The 21,410-nt window shown below is 52.2% G+C and overlaps 1 protein-coding gene across 1 annotated transcript in view; it reads left to right on the top strand.

The window, feature by feature from the left end:
• LOC144506409 (glutamate receptor ionotropic, kainate 1-like) overlaps positions 1-21,410 on the top strand; it is a 367,974-nt gene that overhangs the window by 323,376 nt on the left and 23,188 nt on the right. The window contains exon 14 of the mRNA XM_078232482.1: positions 17,544-17,769. Coding sequence (XP_078088608.1) covers positions 17,544-17,769 — 226 coding nt within the window. The remainder of the gene's footprint in view (positions 1-17,543; positions 17,770-21,410) is intronic.

Here is a 21,410-nt window from a genome sequence, read left to right as displayed (position 1 = left end):
AGAAAATGCCTCCAGGTGAAGATGCAGCAATTGATTTTGCTTTAGATTTGTCTGGCACATTCTTTGAAGGCATCAATAATGGAAAAGTTACAGATAGTGAGCTCAGAGAAGCTCCAAAGTTAAAATCAATGCAAACTGTTGTAAAAACTGGGAAAAGGAAATCCACCAGATAGAAAATAATTGGGAAATAATAGAAAAGGGAGAAGACAATAGGAAAGTGCATTGCGTCAGTTATTGTAATGTCAAAAAATTGTGTATATCTTTTGTTTCCTCTATATATGAATACATATATTTCCATTTATTCTGGGGGGGAGAAAGATGTCACAAACATGTAATTGTTGTATTAGAGATTTTCAGCACAGTTATTTTAAAGGCACGTTTCCGTTTTCAAACCTTTGCATTGAGTTTTTTAAAAAGCCTCTTACAAAAGGGAAATATGAACAAATGACATGGCACCTTCTGGTGTTAATTCAAATGTTATCATTTCTCCAGAGCTAGCTACAAAACTGGAAATACACCAACAGAGATGTCCTTTGAATTCTAAAAGACGTGTGTGGTATGTTGGTTTTGACTGGCTAAGAAAGGCTGTGAGACATCGCATGGTTTATTTTACGAACATAGCTATTTACGGATATACGAGGGGAGGCAGTGGCCTAATAGCATTATTGCTGGACTATTAATCCAGAAACTCAGCTAATGTTCTGGGGACCCAAGTTCGAATCCTATCACAGCAGATGGTGGACTTTGAATTCAATAAAAAATATCTGGAATTAAGAATCTACTGATGACCATGAAACCATTATCGATTGTCGGAAAAACCCATCTGGTTCGCTAATGTTCTTTAAGGAAGGAAGTCTGCTATCCTTTCCTGGACTGGCCTACATATGACTCCAGAGCCACAGTACTGTGGTTGACTCTCCACTGCGGTCTAAAAGCCACTCAGTTCAAGGACAATTAGGAATGGGCAATAAATACTATCCCACTATTGAATAAAAAACACACATTGAGCTTTCTCCTTCAGACTCTTCATCATTTGACTCTCTCTTACATCATCATGTGGGCGATACTGTTTCTCCAGTCCACACATTAACCCTTTCAGCCTCCTTTGTCTTTGTCCAAATATATTTATATTTACATACTACCCTTCTGCCCACAGGCCTCTGACTTCATAGGCCTAAGCAGTCTGGAGATTTCACAACTCTTGCTGATCGCCTCCTTGTGAGGCTTGGAAGATTGGTAGTTTCACCTTGGACCTGTTTTCTTCAATTTTGTTGGTCTTCGGTAAGCATTGCAGTACCTGGTGCGTTGTCTGTTTGACTCTGAGTAGCTGGATTTCCCAAGAGTATAATGAAAGGTTCTCTATGAGGAATGTGCCTTCAGGGATATGTATTAAGTAAGATTGTTGATTGTCATCCCTTTGGCTGATGACACCTTCTCTGCCTAGGTTTCTTATCTTGTCTTCTTTGTTCAGCCTGAGCAGGTTTCTGGTACAGTACCTCCGATTATAAGTGGAGTTTGCTGCAGGACTGTTCTCAAACTTAACCTTCTGATAGTTCTGGACTGTTAACCCTAAGATGAATTTCTTGTGTAGCATGGGAAACTGATACGAAGCCTTCTGCCCAGCAGCAGTTCAGATGGCGATAATCCACATTGCGGTAGGCCTGTATGTTCAAAGTGCCATTGGAAATCTTCAAGTCAGTATCAATAGTGCAAATGCCCCTTTCTGCCTCACCATTGGATTGGGGAATTGTGGGGAACTCATGAGATGCTGGAATCAGTAATTTTCAGAGAAATCGATGAAGTAGTTGTTGATGAATTGTGGGCTGTTGTTGGATACCACCTGGTCCTGAATGCCAAATGTTGCAAACTCTTCTTTCAATAATCTAATGACCGAATCTATGGTCTTTGTGCGTAAATGGCTCACTTTAACCCACCTGGAGAAGCAATCAATACAATTTGTCATTGTACATAAATAGATCCATTCCCAGACGGTCCCATGGCCTGGTATAGAACTGAGTGGGGATAAGGTGCTTCCTTTGGATTTGTTTGTGCAGTGCACATACCAGGCAGTGTGAACTCATCTTTTCAATCGCTCTTGATATTCCCGGCTATCTCACTGCAGCTTGAACTTGTGCTCTGCATTCTGCAATGCCCATGTGGCCTTGGTGGATTTGTTATAAAATCTCTGAGCGGAATAAATTGAGAATTCCCAACTGTCCATCGTACACCAACAGATCATCAATTATAGTGAAATGTTTCTGTTGTTTGAAGTAAATATTCATGGTCATTTCACTGGGGCGCTGCAGTGGGCAACCTTGCCGGCAGCATTGATGGATGGAGATGCATTCCTCCTCCTGCAGATACTCTTGGCATATCTGTTGTAACTTTATGGAGTTTGCTGGCAATTGTGTTGCCACAAACTGGGAATAGGACTCAACATCATCAACAAGATTAACATCCTGTGTTATGGGATGGTCGTACTGTGGCTCTGATTAATATGTCGGCAGTTGTCTGCAGCTTGCCCTGGACATTACACTGTCTTGTAAGCAAAGCGCGTCAGTTGCAAGCAGAATTTCTGGATTCTGGGGCATTCTGGTGAGTTTCTTTTCATCCAGTAACGAGACTAATGGGTTGTGGTCTGTCTCGATGAGTACTTTCAGTCCAGTTATATAGTCAGAGAATTTCTCACAAGCCCACATGGCTATGAAACCTTCCTTCCCCATCTCACTTCTCATATACTGCATATCTCATTTCTGTGTCAAATAGTGCCCAGACATCTAATAGATGGGTCAACGATACCTATTCAGTTGCTCTTAAAGCAGGACTGCCCCTAGTCTTATAGATGTGGCATCAGCTACAATTGTGGTCAATCAGGATGAGTGATAGTGAGCCAGGCTATCTGGTGAGAACAGTATGTCTTTAATCTGTTTGAAAGCTAGCTTCTGCTGTGCATCCCAACAGCATGCTTGGGTCTTCTCCAGTAGTTGTATCAAGGGCACTGTGACTTGAGTCAAGTTTGGCAGGAGTTTCCCAGCTGATTTACCATACCCAAGAATAGCTGAAGATCTGGAATAGGTGATGAGGTCAGAAATGCTGTAATAGCCTTTGTTGTTTGTTGATCTGCCGCCATTATGTCTTTGCTGCTCACAATGTGGCCTAAAAATTGACTGGACATTTTAAAGAATTCACATTTATCGTTAAGTGCCAGTCCTGCTTCCTGCAAAAGGTTTAAGATGGCTTTAAGTCTTAGGTCATGTTCTTTGACAGTTGCTCCATGGACAGGGACGTACATCAATCATGTGACAGATTATGCTTTTCAGGCCTTGCATGATGGCAGACATTGTTTACTGAAAAGTTTTCAATGCCGAGTTTATGCCAAACAGCAGTTGATTAAAGCAAAATCTGTCAAAAGAGTGCTGTTGGTTACCCCGACTATGATGTGATCTCGTATCACTTCAGATTTAAGAATATTGGGAATTGATACAAGTCACTGACAAAGGTATTGATGGGTCCACAAGATTTCTAGTCCCTTTATTTATTTATTTTTTTAATGGTTAAACTTGGCTCTTTCCGATGTCTTGTTACTTCATAGGTTAAAATGGTCATCAAAGGCTTTTAAGACCTCTTTGAATTTGTCTAATATTTCAATAAATGTTGTCAATAATTTGGGTTATTTATTTAATGGTACCTGCCAAAAGTTTTATAAATCTCAGCAGGTCTGGCAGCATCTGTAAGGAGAGAAAAGAGCTAATGTTTCGAGTCCAGATGACCCTTTGCCAAACCCAGCTTTGACAAAGGGTCATCTGGACTCTCAACGTCAGCGCTTTTCTCTCCTTACAGATGCTGCCAGACCTGCTGAGATTTTCCAGCATTTTCTCTTTTGGTTTCAGATTCCAGCATCTGCAGTAATTTGCTTTTGTTAGGCTTACATTAACATTGCAATGAAGTTACTGTGAAAATCCCCTAGTTGCCACACTCCGGTGCTTGTTTGGCTACAACTGAGGAAGAATTTAGCATGATGAATGCACCTAACCAGCACGTCTTTCTGACTGTGCGAGGAAACTAGAGTACCCGGAGGAAACTCATGCAGACACAGGGAGAACGTGCAGACTCCGCACAGACGGTGATCCAAGCCGGGAATCGAACCCGGGTCCCTGGCGCTGCGAGGCAGTAGTACTAATCACTGTGCCACCATTGGTATTGAGTTTTGAGAGCTTGGTCAAGCTACTGTCCACCAAGCACATTGGGTAGACTTCCTTCACCTCAGCCTAGTTGAGTTGAATCAGATCAACACAAATGCAAAGCATTTGGTTTAGGAACCAAACCATTCTGAAACACCATTCTGTCGGCTTAGTGACGGGGGAATGACTCCCATTTTGATTATCTCGCAAGTTGCAGCAGGACCTGTTTCATGAGTGGATGTGGTATCTTCCTTGCTGTGAAAAGACACATAGGTTTAGTATCTTTTCACAATGATATCCTGTATTCAGTCACCCGAGCCCAGTGAATAGCTTTGGAAAATCTATTTTGAAGTCCTACCCAGATCCTTGATGGTTGATTTTCCCAATCTTTTGGATGAGGTTGACACAGGTTTTTTGCCTCAAGAGAGAATTCTTGGTTGTGAAGTCCATGTAATGTTTGTTTCTTCTTATATTGAAGCATTACTTGCAATGTACCTTGACCTGAAGCTTAATTCCTCCTGGGTTGTAGATGGCTTCAGACATTGTTTTACTGGTCATGGTTCTTCATTGGACAGGATTGCTACACTTGCTCCTGTATCCAATTTGAAATCAGTGATCTGTCCATTGGTACAAATGTCTGTATTTCAGAAAGTGTACCTTAGATCTTTCATCTTGCTCAGGAAGCATTGTTCTTCCTCTTTTTGGTGAGACGGCCTTGTGTGTGGAGATTCTCTTGTGATCCTCTGTGTATCCAGAGAACTTAGTCCTAACCGTCCCAACAATGCAAGCACTGTTTGCTCCTGTTGGGCTTTTTGGCGCCATGGCGCTGATATGGTTTATTGACCTCTTGAGCTTTTGTTCCATAACACACCATTTTTGCCCCAGTGTGTCTTTGAATGCTTTTGTTCAATAATCTGCATCGTCACATGAACCATGGTTTGTCCTCCATTCTTAGTCTGACCTTATTTTGCTGAGCGACCTCTCATTATCTAACGAACTGTATCCCCTTCTCCAAAGTTAAGTCATCTTCGGATTGCAGTAGGTCACAAGAATCTGTATTAATTTTCCCCTCCAATCACTAGTCTGTTTTTCTCCCACGTTTGCTACTAATAGGTTGACTAGTGAACTTATCAGCAGCAAATTAGGGAGAGAAACAGTCTCCGATTGGAGGAGCCTTGTATACAGAGATAGGAGAGTGTGCTGAGTTCTGCATGGCCAATGGAAGTGAAGGTTTGGCAGAGCTGCAGGCGAGGAAGCCAGATTTGGGGACCTGGGGAAAACCAGATTGCATTGAGCCTGGGGAGGGCAAAGTTTCAGTGGGCCTGTGGAGGGCGAGTTCATATTAGGCCCAGGAAGGCCCAAGTCTCATCAGGCCTGGGGAGGGAATGGTGCTGTGGTGACTATGTGAGAATGAGAGACTGTGGGCAGGATTTTCCGGCCATGCTCACCCCAAAACCAGAAATTCCTGCCCGAGGTCAATAGACCTTTGCATGGTTCAGCCCCCCACTCACTACAGTTCCCATGGCGGGTGGGACGGGAAAATTCCCCTGTGTTGTGTGTGTTGGGGAGGGAATGACTGTGTGGGAGGAAGGCAGTTTTGGTCTCCTTATCTGAGGAAGAAAGTTTTTGCTCTGGAGGGAGTGCAGAGAAGGTTCACCAGACTGACTCCTGGGATGACAGGACTGATGTATGAAGAGAAATTGAGTCGGTTAGGATCGTATTCACTGGAGATCAGAAGAATGAGGAGGGATCTCGTGGAAACCTATAAAGTTCTAACAGGACTAGACAGGGTAAATGCAAGAAAGGATGTTCCCAATGGTTGGGGTGTCCAGAATCAGGGGTCACAGTCTGAGGATTAAGGGTAGACAGTTTAGGACTGAGATGAGAAATTTCTTCACCAGAGAGTGGTCAGCCTATGGAATTCGCTACCACGGAGAGAAGTTGAAGTCAAAACATTGAATGTTTTCAAGAAGCAGTTAGATTTCGCACTTGAGATGAAGAGGATCAAAGGGAATGGGGGGAAGGCGGGATCAAGCTATTGCATTGGATGATCAGCCATGATCATAATGAATCGTGGAGCAGACTCAAAGAGCCAAATGGCCTCCTCCTACTCCTATTTTCTCTGTTTCTGTGTTTCTACAAATGACTGCGTGGCGGGAGGGATAAGCGACTGTGCGTGGAGGGAGGGACGAGCGACTGTGCGAGGAGGGAGGAACGAGCGACTGCGTGTGGAGGGAGGGATGAGCGACTGTGCGTGGAGGGAAGGATGAGCGACTGTGTGTGGAGGGAGGGACGAGCGACTGCGCGTGGAGGGAGGGACGAGCGACTGTGCGTGGAGGGAGGGACGAGCGACTGTGCGTGGAGGGAGGGACGAGCGACTGTGCGTGGAGGGAGGGACGAGCGACTGTGCGTGGAGGGAGGGACGAGCGACTGTGCGTGGAGGGAAGGACGAGCGACTGTGTGTGGAGGGAGGGACGAGCGACTGTGCGTGGAGGGAGGGACGAGCAACTGCGCGAGGAGGGAGGGATGAGCGACTGTGCGTGGAGGGAGGGACGAGCGACTGTGCGTGGAGGGAGGGACGAGCGACTGTGCGAGGAGGGAAGGACGAGCGTCTGTGCATGGAGGGAAGGATGAGCGACTGTGCATGGAGGGAGGGACGAGCGACTGTGCGTGGAGGGAAGGATGAGCGACTGTGTGGAGGGAGGGATGAGCAACTGCGCGTGGAAGGAGGGACGAGCGACTGTGCGTGGAGGGAGGGACGAGCGACTGTGCGTGGAGGGAGGGACGAGCGACTGTGCGAGGAGGGAAGGACGAGCGACTGTGCGAGGAGGGAAGGACGAGAGACTGCGTGGAGGGAAGGATGAGCGACTGTGCGTGGAGGGAGGGACGAGCGACTGTGCGTGGAGGGAAGGATGAGCGACTGTGTTTGGAGGGAGGGACGAGTGACTGCGCGTGGAGGGAGGGACGAGCACTGCGCGTGGAGGGGGGACGAGCGACTGTGCGTGGAGGGAGGGACGAGCGACTGTGTGTGGAGGGAGGGATGAGGGACTGTGCGAGGAGGGAGGGATGAGCGACTGTGCGAGGAGGGAGGGACGAGCGACTGTGCGTGGAGGGAGGGACGAGCGACTGTGCGTGGAGGGAGGGACGAGCGACTGTGCGTGGAGGGAGGGATGAGGGACTGTGCGAGGAGGGAGGGACGAGCGACTGTGCGTGGAGGGAGGGATGAGCGACTGTGCGTGGAGGGAGGGATGAGCGACTGTGCGTGGAGGGAGGGACGAGCGACTGTGCGTGGAGGGAGGGATGAGCGACTGTGCGTGGAGGGAAGGATGAGCGACTGTGCGAGGAGGGAGGGACGAGCGACTGTGCGTGGAGGGAGGGACGAGCGACTGTGCGAGGAGGGAGGCATGAGCGCCTGCGTGTGGAGGGAGGGATGAGGGACTGTGCGAGGAGGGAGGGACGAGCGACTGTGCGTGGAGGGAGGGACGAGCGACTGCGTGTGGAGGGAGGGACGAGCGACTGCGCGTGGAGGGAGGGACGTGCGACTGTGCGTGGTGGGAGGGACGAGCGACTGTGCGTGGTGGGAGGGACGAGCGACTGTGCGTGGAGGGAGGGACGAGAGACTGCGCGTGGAAGGAGGGACGAGTGACTGTGCGAGGAGGGGGGGACGAGCGACTGTGCGAGGAGGGAGGGACGAGCGACTGTGCGTGGAGGGAGGGACGAGCGACTGTGCGTGGAGGGAAGGATGAGCGACTGTGCGTTGAGGGAGGGACGCCCGACTGTGCGTGGAGGGAGGGACGAGCGACTGTGCGTGGAGGGAGGGACGAGCGACTGTGCGTGGAGGGAGGGACGAGCGACTGTGCGTGGAGGGAAGGATGAGCGACTGTGCGTTGAGGGAGGGACGCCCGACTGTGCGTGGAGGGAGGGACGAGCGACTGTGCGTGGAGGGAGGGACGAGCGACTGAGCGTGGAGGGAGGGACGAGCGACTGTGCGTGGAGGGAGGGACGAGCGACTGTGCGTGGAGGGAGGGATGAGCGACTGCGTGTGGAGGGAGGGATGAGGGACTGTGCGAGGAGGGAGGGATGAGCGACTGCGTGTGGAGGCAGGGATGAGCGACTGCGTGTGGAGGGAGGGATGAGCGACACTGCGTGGAGGGAGGGATGAGCGACTGCGTGTGGAGGGAGGGATGAGGGACTGTGCGAGGAGGGAGGGATGAGCGACTGTGCGAGGAGGGAGGGACGAGCGACTGTGCGTGGAGGGAGGGACGAGCGACTGTGCGAGGAGGGAGGGATGAGCGACTGCGTGTGGAGGGAGGGATGAGGGACTGTGCGAGGAGGGAGGGATGAGCGACTTCGTGTGGAGGCAGGGATGAGCGACTGCGTGTGGAGGGAGGGATGAGCGACTCTGCGTGGAGGGAGGGATGAGCGACTGCGTGTGGAGGGAGGGAGGAGGGACTGTGCGAGGAGGGAGGGATGAGCGACTGTGCGAGGAGGGAGGGACGAGCGACTGTGCGTGGAGGGAGGGACGAGCGACTGTGCGTGGAGGGAGGGATGAGCGACTGTGCGTGGAGGGAAGGATGAGCGACTGTGCGTGGAGGGAGGGACGAGCGACTGTGCGTGGAGGGAGGGACGAGCGACTGTGCGTGGAGGGAAGGATGAGCGACTGTGTTTGGAGGGAGGGACGAGCGACTGCGCGTGGAGGGAGGGACGAGCGACTGTGTTTGGAGGGAGGGACGAGCGACTGCGCGTGGAGGGAGGGACGAGCGACTGCGCGTGGAGGGAGGGACGAGCGACTGTGCGTGGAGGGGGGGACAAGCGACTGTGCGTGGAGGGAGGGACGAGCGACTGTGCGTTGAGGGAGGGACGAGCGACTGTGCGTGGAGGGAGGGACGAGCGACTGTGCGTGGAGGGAGGGATGAGCGACTGTGCGTGGAGGGAAGGACGAGCGACTGTGCGTGGAGGGAGGGATGAGCGACTGTGCGTGGAGGGAAGGACGAGCGACTGTGCGAGGAGGGAGGGACGAGCGACTGTGCGTGGAGGGAGGGACGAGCGACTGTGCGAGGAGGGAGGGATGAGCGACTGCGTGTGGAGGGAGGGACGAGCGACTGTGCGTGGAGGGAGTGACGAGCGACTGTGCGTGGAGGGAAGGATGTGCGACTGCGTGGAGGGAGGGACGAGCGACTGCGCGTGGAGGGAGGGACGAGCGACTGTGCGAGGAGGGAGTGATGAGCGACTGTGCGTGGAGGGAGGGACGAGCGACTGTGCGTGGAGGGAGGGACGAGCGACTGTGCGTGGAGGGAGGGACGAGCGACTGTGCGGGAGGGAGGGATGAGCGACTGTGCGTGGAGGGAAGGACGAGCGACTGTGCGAGGAGGGAGGGACGAGCGACTGTGCGTGGAGGGAGGGACGAGCGACTGTGCGAGGAGGGAGGGATGAGCCACTGCGTGTGGAGGGAGGGACGAGCGACTGTGCGTGGAGGGAGTGACGAGCGACTGTGCGTGGAGGGAAGGATGTGCGACTGCGTGGAGGGAGGGATGAGCGACTGTGCGTGGAGGGAAGGATGAGCGACTGTGTTTGGAGGGAGGGACGAGCGACTGCGCGTGGAGCGAGGGACGAGCGACTGTGTGAGGAGGGGGGACGAGCGACTGTGCGTGGAGGGAGGGACGAGCGACTGTGCGTGGAGGGAGGGACGAGCGACTGTGCGTGGAGGGAAGGATGAGCGACTGTGCGTTGAGGGAGGGACGCCCGACGGTGCGTGGAGGGAGGGACGAGCGACTGTGCGTGGAGGGAGGGACGAGCGACTGTGCGTGGAGGGAGGGACGAGCGACTGTGCGTGGAGGGAGGGACGAGCGACTGCGTGGAGGGAGGGACGAGCGACTGTGCGTGGAGGGAGGGACGAGCGACTGTGCGAGGAGGGAGGGACGAGCGACTGTGCGTGGAGGGAGGGACGAGCGACTGTGCGAGGAGGGAGGGATGAGCGACTGCGTGTGGAGGGAGGGATGAGGGACTGTGCGAGGAGGGAGGGACGAGCGACTGCGTGTGGAGGCAGGGATGAGCGACTGCGTGTGGAGGGAGGGATGAGCGACTCTGCGTGGAGGGAGGGATGAGCGACTGCGTGTGGAGGGAGGGATGAGGGACTGTGCGAGGAGGGAGGGATGAGCGGCTGTGCGAGGAGAGAGGGACGAGCGACTGTGCGTGGAGGGAGGGACGAGCGACTGTGCGTGGAGGGAGGGACGAGCGACTGTGCATGGAGGGAGGGACGAGGGACTGTGCGTGGAGGGAGGGATGAGCGACTGTGCGTGGAGGGAGGGATGAGCGACTGTGCGTGGAGGGAGGGACGAGCGACTGTGCGTGGAGGGAGGGATGAGCGACTGTGCGTGGAGGGAGGGACGAGCGACTGTGCGTGGAGGGAAGGATGAGCGGCTGTGCGAGGAGGGAGGGACGAGCGACTGTGCGTGGAGGGAGGGACGAGCGACTGTGCGAGGAGGGAGGGACGAGCGACTGCGTGTGGAGGGAGGGATGAGGGACTGTGCGAGGAGGGAGGGACGAGCGACTGTGCGTGGAGGGAGGGACGAGCGACTGTGCGTGGAGGGAGGGACGAGCGACTGCGTGAGGAGGGAGGGATGAGGGACTGTGCGAGGAGGGAGGGATGAGCGACTGTGCGAGGAGGGAGGGATGAGCGACTGCGTATGGAGGGAGGGATGAGCGACTGCGTGTGGAGGGAGGGACGAGCGACTGTGCGTGGAGGGAGGGATGAGCGACTGTGCGAGGAGGGAGGGATGAGCGACTGCGTGTGGAGGGAGGGATGAGCGACTGTGCGTGGAGGGAGGGACGAGCGACTGTGCGTGGTGGAAGGGACGAGCGACTGTGCGTGGAGGGAGGGACGAGCGACTGTGCGTGGAGGGAGGGATGAGCGACAGTGCGAGGAGGGAGGGACGAGCGACTGTGCGTGGAGGGAGGGACGAGCGACTGTGCGTGGAGGGAGGGACGAGCGACTGTGCGTGGAGGGAGGGATGAGCGACTGTGCGTGGAGGGAGGGACGAGCGACTGTGCGTGGAGGGAAGGATGAGCGGCTGTGCGAGGAGGGAGGGACGAGCGACTGTGCGTGGAGGGAGGGACGAGCGACTGTGCGAGGAGGGAGGGACGAGCGACTGCGTGTGGAGGGAGGGATGAGGGACTGTGCGAGGAGGGAGGGACGAGCGACTGTGCGTGGAGGGAGGGACGAGCGACTGTGCGTGGAGGGAGGGACGAGCGACTGCGTGAGGAGGGAGGGATGAGGGACTGTGCGAGGAGGGAGGGATGAGCGACTGTGCGAGGAGGGAGGGATGAGCGACTGCGTGTGGAGGGAGGGATGAGCGACTGCGTGTGGAGGGAGGGACGAGCGACTGTGCGTGGAGGGAGGGATGAGCGACTGTGCGAGGAGGGAGGGATGAGCGACTGCGTGTGGAGGGAGGGATGAGCGACTGTGCGTGGAGGGAGGGACAAGCGACTGCGTGTGGAGGGAGGGATGAGCGACAGTGCGAGGAGGGAGGGACGAGCGACTGTGCGTGGAGGGAGGGACGAGCGACTGTGCGTGGTGGGAGGGACGAGCGACTGTGCGTGGAGGGAGGGACGAGCGATTGTGCGTGGAGGGAGGGACGAGCGACTGTGCGTGGAGGGAGGGACGAGCGACTGTGCGTAGAGGGAGGGACGAGCGACTGCGCGTGGAGGGAGGGACGAGCGACTGCGTGCGGAGGGAGGGACGAGCGACTGTGCGTGGAGGGAGGGACGAGCGACTGTGCGAGGAGGGAGGGACGAGCGACTGTGCGAGGAGGGAGGTACGAGCGACTGCGCGTGGAGGGAGGGACGAGCGACTGTGCGTGGAGGGAAGGACGAGCGACTGTGCGTGGAGGGAGGGACGAGCGACTGTGCGTGGAGGGAGGGACGAGCGACTGTGCGTGGAGGGAGGGACGAGCGACTGCACGTGGAGGGAGGTACGAGCGACTGCGCGTGGAGGGAGGGATGAGCGACTGCGCGTGGAGGGAGGGACGAGCGACTGTGCGTGGAGGGAGGGACGAGCGACTGTGCGTGGAGGGAGGGACGAGCGACTGTGCGTGGAGGGAGGGACGAGCGACTGCGTGTGGAGGGAGGGACGAGCGACTGCGTGTGGAGGGAGGGACGAGCGACTGTGCGAGGAGGGAGGGACGAGCGACTGTGCGTGGAGGGAGGGACGAGCGACTGCACTTGGAGGGAGGTACGAGCGACTGCGCGTGGAGAGAGGGACGAGCGACTGTGCGTGGAGGGAGGGATGAGCGACTGTGCGTGGAGGGAGGGACGAGCGACTGTGCGTGGAGGGAAGGATGAGCGGCTGTGCGAGGAGGGAGGGACGAGCGACTGTGCGTGGAGGGAGGGACGAGCGACTGTGCGAGGAGGGAGGGACGAGCGACTGCGTGTGGAGGGAGGGATGAGGGACTGTGCGAGGAGGGAGGGACGAGCGACTGTGCGTGGAGGGAGGGACGAGCGACTGTGCGTGGAGGGAGGGACGAGCGACTGCGTGAGGAGGGAGGGATGAGGGACTGTGCGAGGAGGGAGGGATGAGCGACTGTGCGAGGAGGGAGGGATGAGCGACTGCGTGTGGAGGGAGGGATGAGCGACTGCGTGTGGAGGGAGGGACGAGCGACTGTGCGTGGAGGGAGGGATGAGCGACTGTGCGAGGAGGGAGGGATGAGCGACTGCGTGTGGAGGGAGGGATGAGCGACTGTGCGTGGAGGGAGGGACGAGCGACTGTGCGTGGTGGGAGGGACGAGCGACTGTGCGTGGAGGGAGGGACGAGCGACTGTGCGTGGAGGGAGGGATGAGCGACAGTGCGAGGAGGGAGGGACGAGCGACTGTGCGTGGAGGGAGGGACGAGCGACTGTGCGTGGAGGGAGGGACGAGCGACTGTGCGTGGAGGGAGGGATGAGCGACTGTGCGTGGAGGGAGGGACGAGCGACTGTGTGTGGAGGGAAGGATGAGCGGCTGTGCGAGGAGGGAGGGACGAGCGACTGTGCGTGGAGGGAGGGACGAGCGACTGTGCGAGGAGGGAGGGACGAGCGACTGCGTGTGGAGGGAGGGATGAGGGACTGTGCGAGGAGGGAGGGACGAGCGACTGTGCGTGGAGGGAGGGACGAGCGACTGTGCGTGGAGGGAGGGACGAGCGACTGCGTGAGGAGGGAGGGATGAGGGACTGTGCGAGGAGGGAGGGATGAGCGACTGTGCGAGGAGGGAGGGATGAGCGACTGCGTGTGGAGGGAGGGGCGACTGCGTGTGGAGGGAGGGATGAGCGACTGCGTGTGGAGGGAGGGACGAGCGACTGTGCGTGGAGGGAGGGATGAGCGACTGCGTGTGGAGGGAGGGATGAGCGACTGTGCGTGGAGGGAGGGACAAGCGACTGCGTGTGGAGGGAGGGATGAGCGACAGTGCGAGGAGGGAGGGACGAGCGACTGTGCGTGGAGGGAGGGACGAGCGACTGTGCGTGGTGGGAGGGACGAGCGACTGTGCGTGGAGGGAGGGACGAGCGACTGTGCGTGGAGGGAGGGACGAGCGACTGTGCGTGGAGGGAGGGACGAGCGACTGTGCGTAGAGGGAGGGACGAGCGACTGCGCGTGGAGGGAGGGACGAGCGACTGCATGCGGAGGGAGGGACGAGCGACTGTGCGTGGAGGGAGGGACGAGCGACTGTGCGAGGAGGGAGGGACGAGCGACTGTGCGAGGAGGGAGGTACGAGCGACTGCGCGTGGAGGGAGGGACGAGCGACTGTGCGTGGAGGGAAGGACGAGCGACTGTGCGTGGAGGGAGGGACGAGCGACTGTGCGTGGAGGGAGGGACGAGCGACTGTGCGTGGAGGGAGGGACGAGCGACTGCACGTGGAGGGAGGTACGAGCGACTGCGCGTGGAGGGAGGGATGAGCGACTGCGCGTGGAGGGAGGGACGAGCGACTGTGCGTGGAGGGAGGGACGAGCGACTGTGCGTGGAGGGAGGGACGAGCGACTGCGCGTGGAGGGAGGGACGAGCGACTGCGTGTGGAGGGAGGGACAAGCGACTGTGCGAGGAGGGAGGGACGAGCGACTGTGCGAGGAGGGAGGTACGAGCGACTGCGCGTGGAGGGAGGGACGAGCGACTGTGCGTGGAGTGAGGGACGAGCGACTGTGCGTGGAGGGAGGGACGAGCGACTGTGCGTGGAGGGAGGGACGAGCGACTGCACGTGGAGGGAGGTACGAGCGACTGCGCGTGGAGAGAGGGACGAGCGACTGCGCGTGGGAAGGCCACAGTGGGCCCAACTCCTGATGGCCCGGCTTCATTGGGATCACCTCCTGCAAGACAAGACACATTGTTCAGTGCAAGGTAGTGATAAATATCTGAACAAATTGCAACTTACTTGAGATAAGTCATATGAATGAAGATTCTGTGGCTCATCACTTCTGTAGCGCAAGCCGACCTGGTTGTCGGTCATGGCTCTATCGTTGGCCTACTCCGACTGCTCCATGGCACGCTCCTCAAGGGGAGTCAGGAGATGGGGTCCGGTATTCTCCCGCTCCCTCCTATCATGGGCCATCTTCCCCTGCGGAGACAAAAGGTGAGATTGAAAGCCTGATGGCTGGAAGAGTTCAGGGTGTCGGGGGTGGGGGCTGTCAGCACCATGCCTTGGCAGGGGATGCCAGAAGGGTTGGAAGCAGGTGCCAGGGTATCGGGTGCTGGGGGCCGAGGGGTGTCAGGGGATGGATCGACGTGGACATTCCAGGTGTGATAGATGGGACTAATGCCAGGATGGGATGGACACTTGCCCTTGTTGCCCGAACAAGGTCAGTTATTTTCTTTCAACACTGGGCACTGGTCCTTCATGTCAGTGCGCGGGCACTGACAGTCGCTGCCACCACTTCCCAGGCCGCATTGCAGCCCAACCTCTGGGTCATCGACCATCTCGAGGGAAGAAGATGGCCCTCCTCTCCTCTACATCATCCAGTAGCTGTCCCAGCTCTCCCTCCATAAAACTGGAGGGAGCTGCTCTCTGGGTGCCACCTCCCTGTGTTGTGACTGGCTGTGTGTGTATCGTTAGTGTTGGGGGTAGTGTGTTAAAGTGGGGGTAGTGTGTTAAAGTGGATTGGGGACTGGCTATCCGACAGGAAGCAAAGAGTCGGAATAAATGGGTGTTTTTCCGGTTGGAGGAAGGTAACTAGTGGCGTGCCGCAGGGATCGGTACTCGGGCCGCAACTATTTACCATTTATATAGATGATCTGGAGGAGGGGACGGAGTGTAGGGTAACGAAGTTTGCAGACGACACAAAGATAAGTAGAAAAGTGAATCGTGTGGAGGACGGAGAAGATCTGCAGAGAGATTTGGACAGGCTGAGTGAGTGGGCGAGGATATGGCAAATGGAGTATAACGTTGGTAAATGCGAGGTTATACACTTTGGAGGAAATAATAACAAATGGGATTACTATCTCAATGGAAACAAATTAAAACATGCTACCGTGCAAAGGGACCTGGGGGTCCTTGTGCATGAGACGCAAAAGCCCAGTCTGCAGGTACAACAGGTGATCAAGAAGGCAAATGGGATGTTGGCCTATATCGCAAGGGGGATAGAATATAAAAGCAGGGATGTCTTGATGCACCTGTACAGGGCATTGGTGAGGCCGCAGCTGGAATACTGTGTGCAGTATTGGTCCCCTTATATGAGGAAGGATATATTGGCATTGGAGGGAGTGCAGAGAAGGTTCACCAGGTTGATACCGGAGATGAGGGGTTTGGATTATGAGGAGAGGCTGAGGAGATTGGGTTTGTACTCGTTGGAGTTTAGAAGGATGAGGGGGGATCTTATGGAGACTTATAAGATAATGCGGGGGCTGGATAGGGTGGAAGCGGAGAGATTCTTTCCACTTAGTAAGGAAATTAAAACTAGAGGACACAGCCTCAAAATAAAGGGGGGTCGGTTTAAGACAGAGTTGAGGAGGAACTTCTTCTCCCAGAGGGTGGTGAATCTCTGGAATTCTCTGCCCACTGAGGTGGTGGACGCTACCTCGCTGAATATGTTTAAAGCGCAGATGGATGGATTCCTGATCGGTAAGGGAATTAAGGGTTATGGGGATCAGGCGGGTAAGTGGTACTGATCCACGTCAGATCAGCCATGATCTTATTGAATGGCGGGGCAGGCTCGAGGGGCTAGATGGCCTACTCCTGCTCCTATTTCTTATGTTCTTATGTAAATGCAGCTGCCGCTTGTTAACGGCACATAGCTGCGGCCACTTTGGGTGAGTCATGTGCCTGGAGCCTCCGTAACAGCGTGATTCACATGGAGGCTCTTTCATTGCACTGAGTGTTGAAATATTGTGATGTGGAGCATGCCTAAGAGACCGACATGGAACACTCCTGTTTTCTTACCATTATGACACTTGGACATTTTTTAGGGAAATTCTACCCAAAATATTTGTTTGATTTCTCTGCCATTTCCTTATTCCGCATTATAAATACTCCTGTCTTTGTCTGTAATGGACCCATGCTTGTCTTTGCTAATCTTTTCCTTTTCACATACTTACAGAAGTTTTTACAGTGCATTTTTATGTTTCTTGCTAGATCACTTTCAAATTCTACTTTCCTTTTCCTTATCTGTATATAAGCTTACAATTTACTGCAGTATGAAGGAAATGTTGCCCTCTTGGAGATGCCATCATTTACTCCTCACCCAAGATCACTAAAATAGGTTATCTGATCATTATCACATTGCTATCTGTTGGATATTCCTGTACACAAACTGGCTGCTGTAACTCCTGCTGTATAATTTTGAGTGCACTTCACAATTGATTGTAAAGCACTTTGGGACATCCTGAGGTTGAAAGATGCTATATAAATGCATGTGTCTTTTTTTTTAAAGAGGGTTGAAGAACAACCACTGGGTGAAAATGAGATGCTTTCAAGCAACTGGTCCAGAGTGGGAAAGGTGGAGGCCTGGGTGTAGGTGGCTCAGCCTCCCTTTTCCCTGTTATTGGTGCAGCCCTGGTGAACTAGGGGATAGTTAAAAGATGCAGTGGTTTGATATCATGGGGGAAGAAAAATATAAGAAAATACAAAATAAATCAGTATCGGTCACTTCAAGAAAACAGACAGGCTGGTGCAAAGAAATCTGAGGCAATATATTTTGGGAGGAAAATTTACATATACTGAGTAGAATATGTGACCCATTTAGAGATTTTGATCTTTAAGCTTCGATTGTACATTTCTGAAGTTGGGTTGAAATCATGTAGATCTTTTGCATTTTTTCATTAAAGTAACACCAATTATGTTGAAAAATGAGGCTGTTACTTTTATCCCATTGTAATACGTCACACATAATGACTCCTTTGAATTTTGCAGAAATCTAAGATTTCAACCTATGAGAAAATGTGGGCATTCATGAACAGTCGGAAGCAAACAGCTTTGCTGAAGAACAATGATGAGGGAATTCAACGTGTTCTCACCACTGACTATGCTCTTCTGATGGAGTCAACCAGTATTGAATATGTGACTCAGCGAAACTGCAACCTGACCCAGATTGGTGGCCTCATTGACTCAAAGGGATATGGCGTTGGAACACCTATAGGTATAACAGTGATCTAATATTTGAATTTTCACCCAGTTAAAAGTATACCATTACTTGGGACTGATTTCACAGGGAAACATCTGGTCATTTGTGGGCAATATAGTTGGGGGTCAAGCAGTAGATGCTTCTGCATTTAATTTTGGGAATGATGCAATACATTAGGCAGGGGGAATTAAAATAGGAAGAAGGGCTCAACAGCCATTTAAATAGAGTAAAGGAAATTCTCCCAAATTACGCTTTTTGTTTGAAACCAGAAATTGCTCTTGGCCAAGTAATTCCGCTGCTTTAACCAACAGAACATAGCACCATCATGATCATTCACATCCATTGCATTGCCTTCCTTGCACAGTCCATGTCACCAGCCCCATAGTTAGCTATAATTCTTGCAATAAGTTGTCAGTTCAGTGTGTGGGGAAACTGTACATTTGTATAATTATTTTAATACCTGTCTTGAGTAACTGTACATTATTATCCAGTCATTGCTTGTATCTCAATAAACTTCAGAACCCCATATTTTATCCAACTCCTGCTTTTACTCCTTTATTTCTAACCTTGACCTCCCTTAATTCTCCAAAGATTTATTGAATCAAATGTGGCTCAAAATTTGGGATTCTGGTTTCATTGGGCAGAATTTTATCGGTACATCCGTCCGAGGTTCGTACGATCCTACTCAAGGCCAATGGAGAATGCCATTCTCTGAGCCTCACCCGCCCCCAGAATTGGGGCACGCACGCTGGTAAAATTCTGACCATTGTCTTCCTTCCAAGTCCATGCCCCTTCACCATCCATGAGTATAGGTAAAATCGTGATATTTCAATAAAAGGAACTTAGCATACATGGTAATGGTACAATTTTCCAGATTTTCTGCAGTTAAAGGAATGAAAAGCCATTATTATTTTGATCATGCCATCCTTTAATATGCATTTATTTCATCAATTCACTGTAAGTTACATGAATTGGGTTACTTGTTCTATATTGCCCTCAGAGTATATTTTCAGTTTGCTTCTCCCAACTGAATAAGGAGAACATTACTTTTGGCCCAGTGACCCCCAGAGCATGTTAACATTGGATTAATATTCATCAACAGATCCTTCTGCGTTTTGGCTAATGATGGTATGTTACAAAATTTTCTACTGGATTTAATGGTCATCACGCTGGCCCCATCCTTTGACCAAAATTCCAATGGCAACCGCGCTGTAGCTGCTTCAGGGAGCCGAAAGGCCATCAGGCAATTATCTGCCTGCTATTGGAGGTCCATGCCTACTGCAGTAATGGCCACTTCTGGGACTGAAGTAGTCCTGAAGTAGCAGCAAGAGGCCTATAGGAGAGATAAGTGGGGTATGTAGTATGATGGGCAGAATCAGAGACTTGGGGGAGATGTAGTAAAAGGGGTTAATTCCACCTATATGCTATGCTACTGAAACACAGTATGCACCATCCTAGGAAGTGATACAATGCCTCATGATTTTACTCTCCCTTGCAGACCTCATGGCAAGGAAGCTTACAGTTAGAGATGTTCCAATAAAGTAAACGTTTTCTTTACCTCAGCAGACTCTGTAAATATTCAGTGTTGGCACAATGAGATAAAAAGTGTGGACATGCTGGGTCAGCTAGGTGAGCCCCAGTGAGGGGGGAGAGGGGGTGCAGAGGATCAAGGTGGAGGTCAGGTCGAGGGTGTTTCAGCAGAGCTGGCCCTTGTTGCAGGATGTCCAAAAATACCAACGGCGGTGGAAATGAGGCCCTTCAATAGCCTTTAATTTGCCACTTCAGGGCCTCAATTGGCCTAGGGAGGATCTTCTCCACCACTGACTTAATCAGGGAGAAGTCTAACAACACCAGGTTAAAGTCCAACAGGTTTATTTGGTAGCAAAAGCCACTAGCTTTCAGAACAGGCTGTCCCTTCGTCAGGTAACCTGGTGTTGTAGACTTCTTACTGTGTTTACCCCAGTCCAACGCTGGCATCTCCACATCTTAATCAGGGAGAGTCAGGAGAGTGACGGACTGTCCACCCCATGCCTTCCTACCTGATTTAGCATCCCCACCCAGCTTTCTGGGAAGAATTAAATTCCACCCCTTCGTGTTGAGGGTTAGTCCATCATATTCAGTTTTGCTTTGGAATTTTATTTTTAAATTATTATGATTATTAGTACTTTACTGAAATTGAAAGCAATGAGTAAAATATGCAGTAAAATTGAATGCAGTTGCAGGTAAGCACAAAGTTTTCATTTTACTAATTACTGAAAGGAACAGAGTCAAAATTAGTGTCTAAATATAATATATATATATATATATATATTACCCTATACTGAACCGTGTCTCCTAGCATTGCTTGGAGAAAAATTCACATTGTTAGAATACCAATTTTCTTTAAGGTCAAATCAATTTGATTGTTTATAACTACTAATTATTTTTTCCTGGTAGAACAATCTCTTTATGCACAGTCCTCATTTTATATGATTTTTATAATGAAGTTAAGTATCAAAAGCGTTCATTTCCAAGACTTTATTGTGGCACTACTATTGAAATTTCAGTCATAATTATGAGTAGAAGTGGAGTTTAATTGCATAATTGCACTTCAGTCTTTTGTAAAACATATTGCTATTTATGAAAGGAATTACCATGTCCAGTTGCGAAATGAAAAGAACAGGGAGATGAAACCAAGTTGTATCAGTAACGGTGTGCTGAGATGGTCAAATTAATGTAAATGACTTGCTATTCAATTAATTTCAAATTTTTATTGATCTTAATTATTATTTTATTTGCCTTTGTTCGATAACAAAAACCTTAATTGAATATGGATGTACGATGGACTAAAGTTGTAAAGTGCAATTCCAACCCCTGGCTTTGGAGACCTAATCTTAAAACATGACCAAAGAATGTTAAGACTTGACTTTCTATCTGAATGGCATCAAAATGAGCTGCAATCAGGGTTGAAAGAACAAAAATAACTCCATCCTCCATATCTGAATGTATCTAACTCCGGCCTCCTGAGGATTTTTGATTTTAATTGTTGCAATATTGGTGACTATGCCTTCAATTGACTAGACCCAAAACTCTAGAATTCCCTCCCTAAACTTCTCTGCCTCTCTACCTCTTTTACCCTTTTAAGACGCTTGTTAAAACATATCAATTTGCCTTCTGCCATAATACTGCCTTATATGGCTCATGAATCATGGCTTCATGATTCTCCTGTGAATTGCCTGGTGATTTTTTTTATATCAAAGACACTCTATAAATTCAATCTGTTGTTGAAAGGTTAAATTGGTGAGGACATTCCAACCATTGTGGATCAACTTGTTTCTAGATTAGAAATTCATTCTGCTCGCTGATCTATATTGGTTCGCTGTCAGGCCATGCTTCAATTTTAAAATTCTCATCCAAGTTTTGATGCCTCACCATGTCCTCTCCATGTTAGCCTTCTCCAGCCTTGCAGCCATCTGAGATTTCAGTGTTTCGCTAATTGTGCCTTTTCAGCATCCCTGATTTCCGGAGCTCCACGGTTGTGACCAAGCCTTCAGCTACCTCGACCCTATGCTTTTGAATTAACTCTTTAATCTACTCTGCCTCGCTTTCTGGGCAGCACATGGCACAGTGGTTAGCATTGCTGCCTCACAGCACCAGAGACCTGGGTTCAATTCTGG

The sequence above is a fragment of the Mustelus asterias genome, chromosome 17, assembly GCF_964213995.1.
Source record: "Mustelus asterias chromosome 17, sMusAst1.hap1.1, whole genome shotgun sequence".
NCBI classification, from domain to species: domain Eukaryota; kingdom Metazoa; phylum Chordata; class Chondrichthyes; order Carcharhiniformes; family Triakidae; genus Mustelus; species Mustelus asterias.
This window is presented reverse-complemented; position numbering and strand designations above follow the sequence as displayed.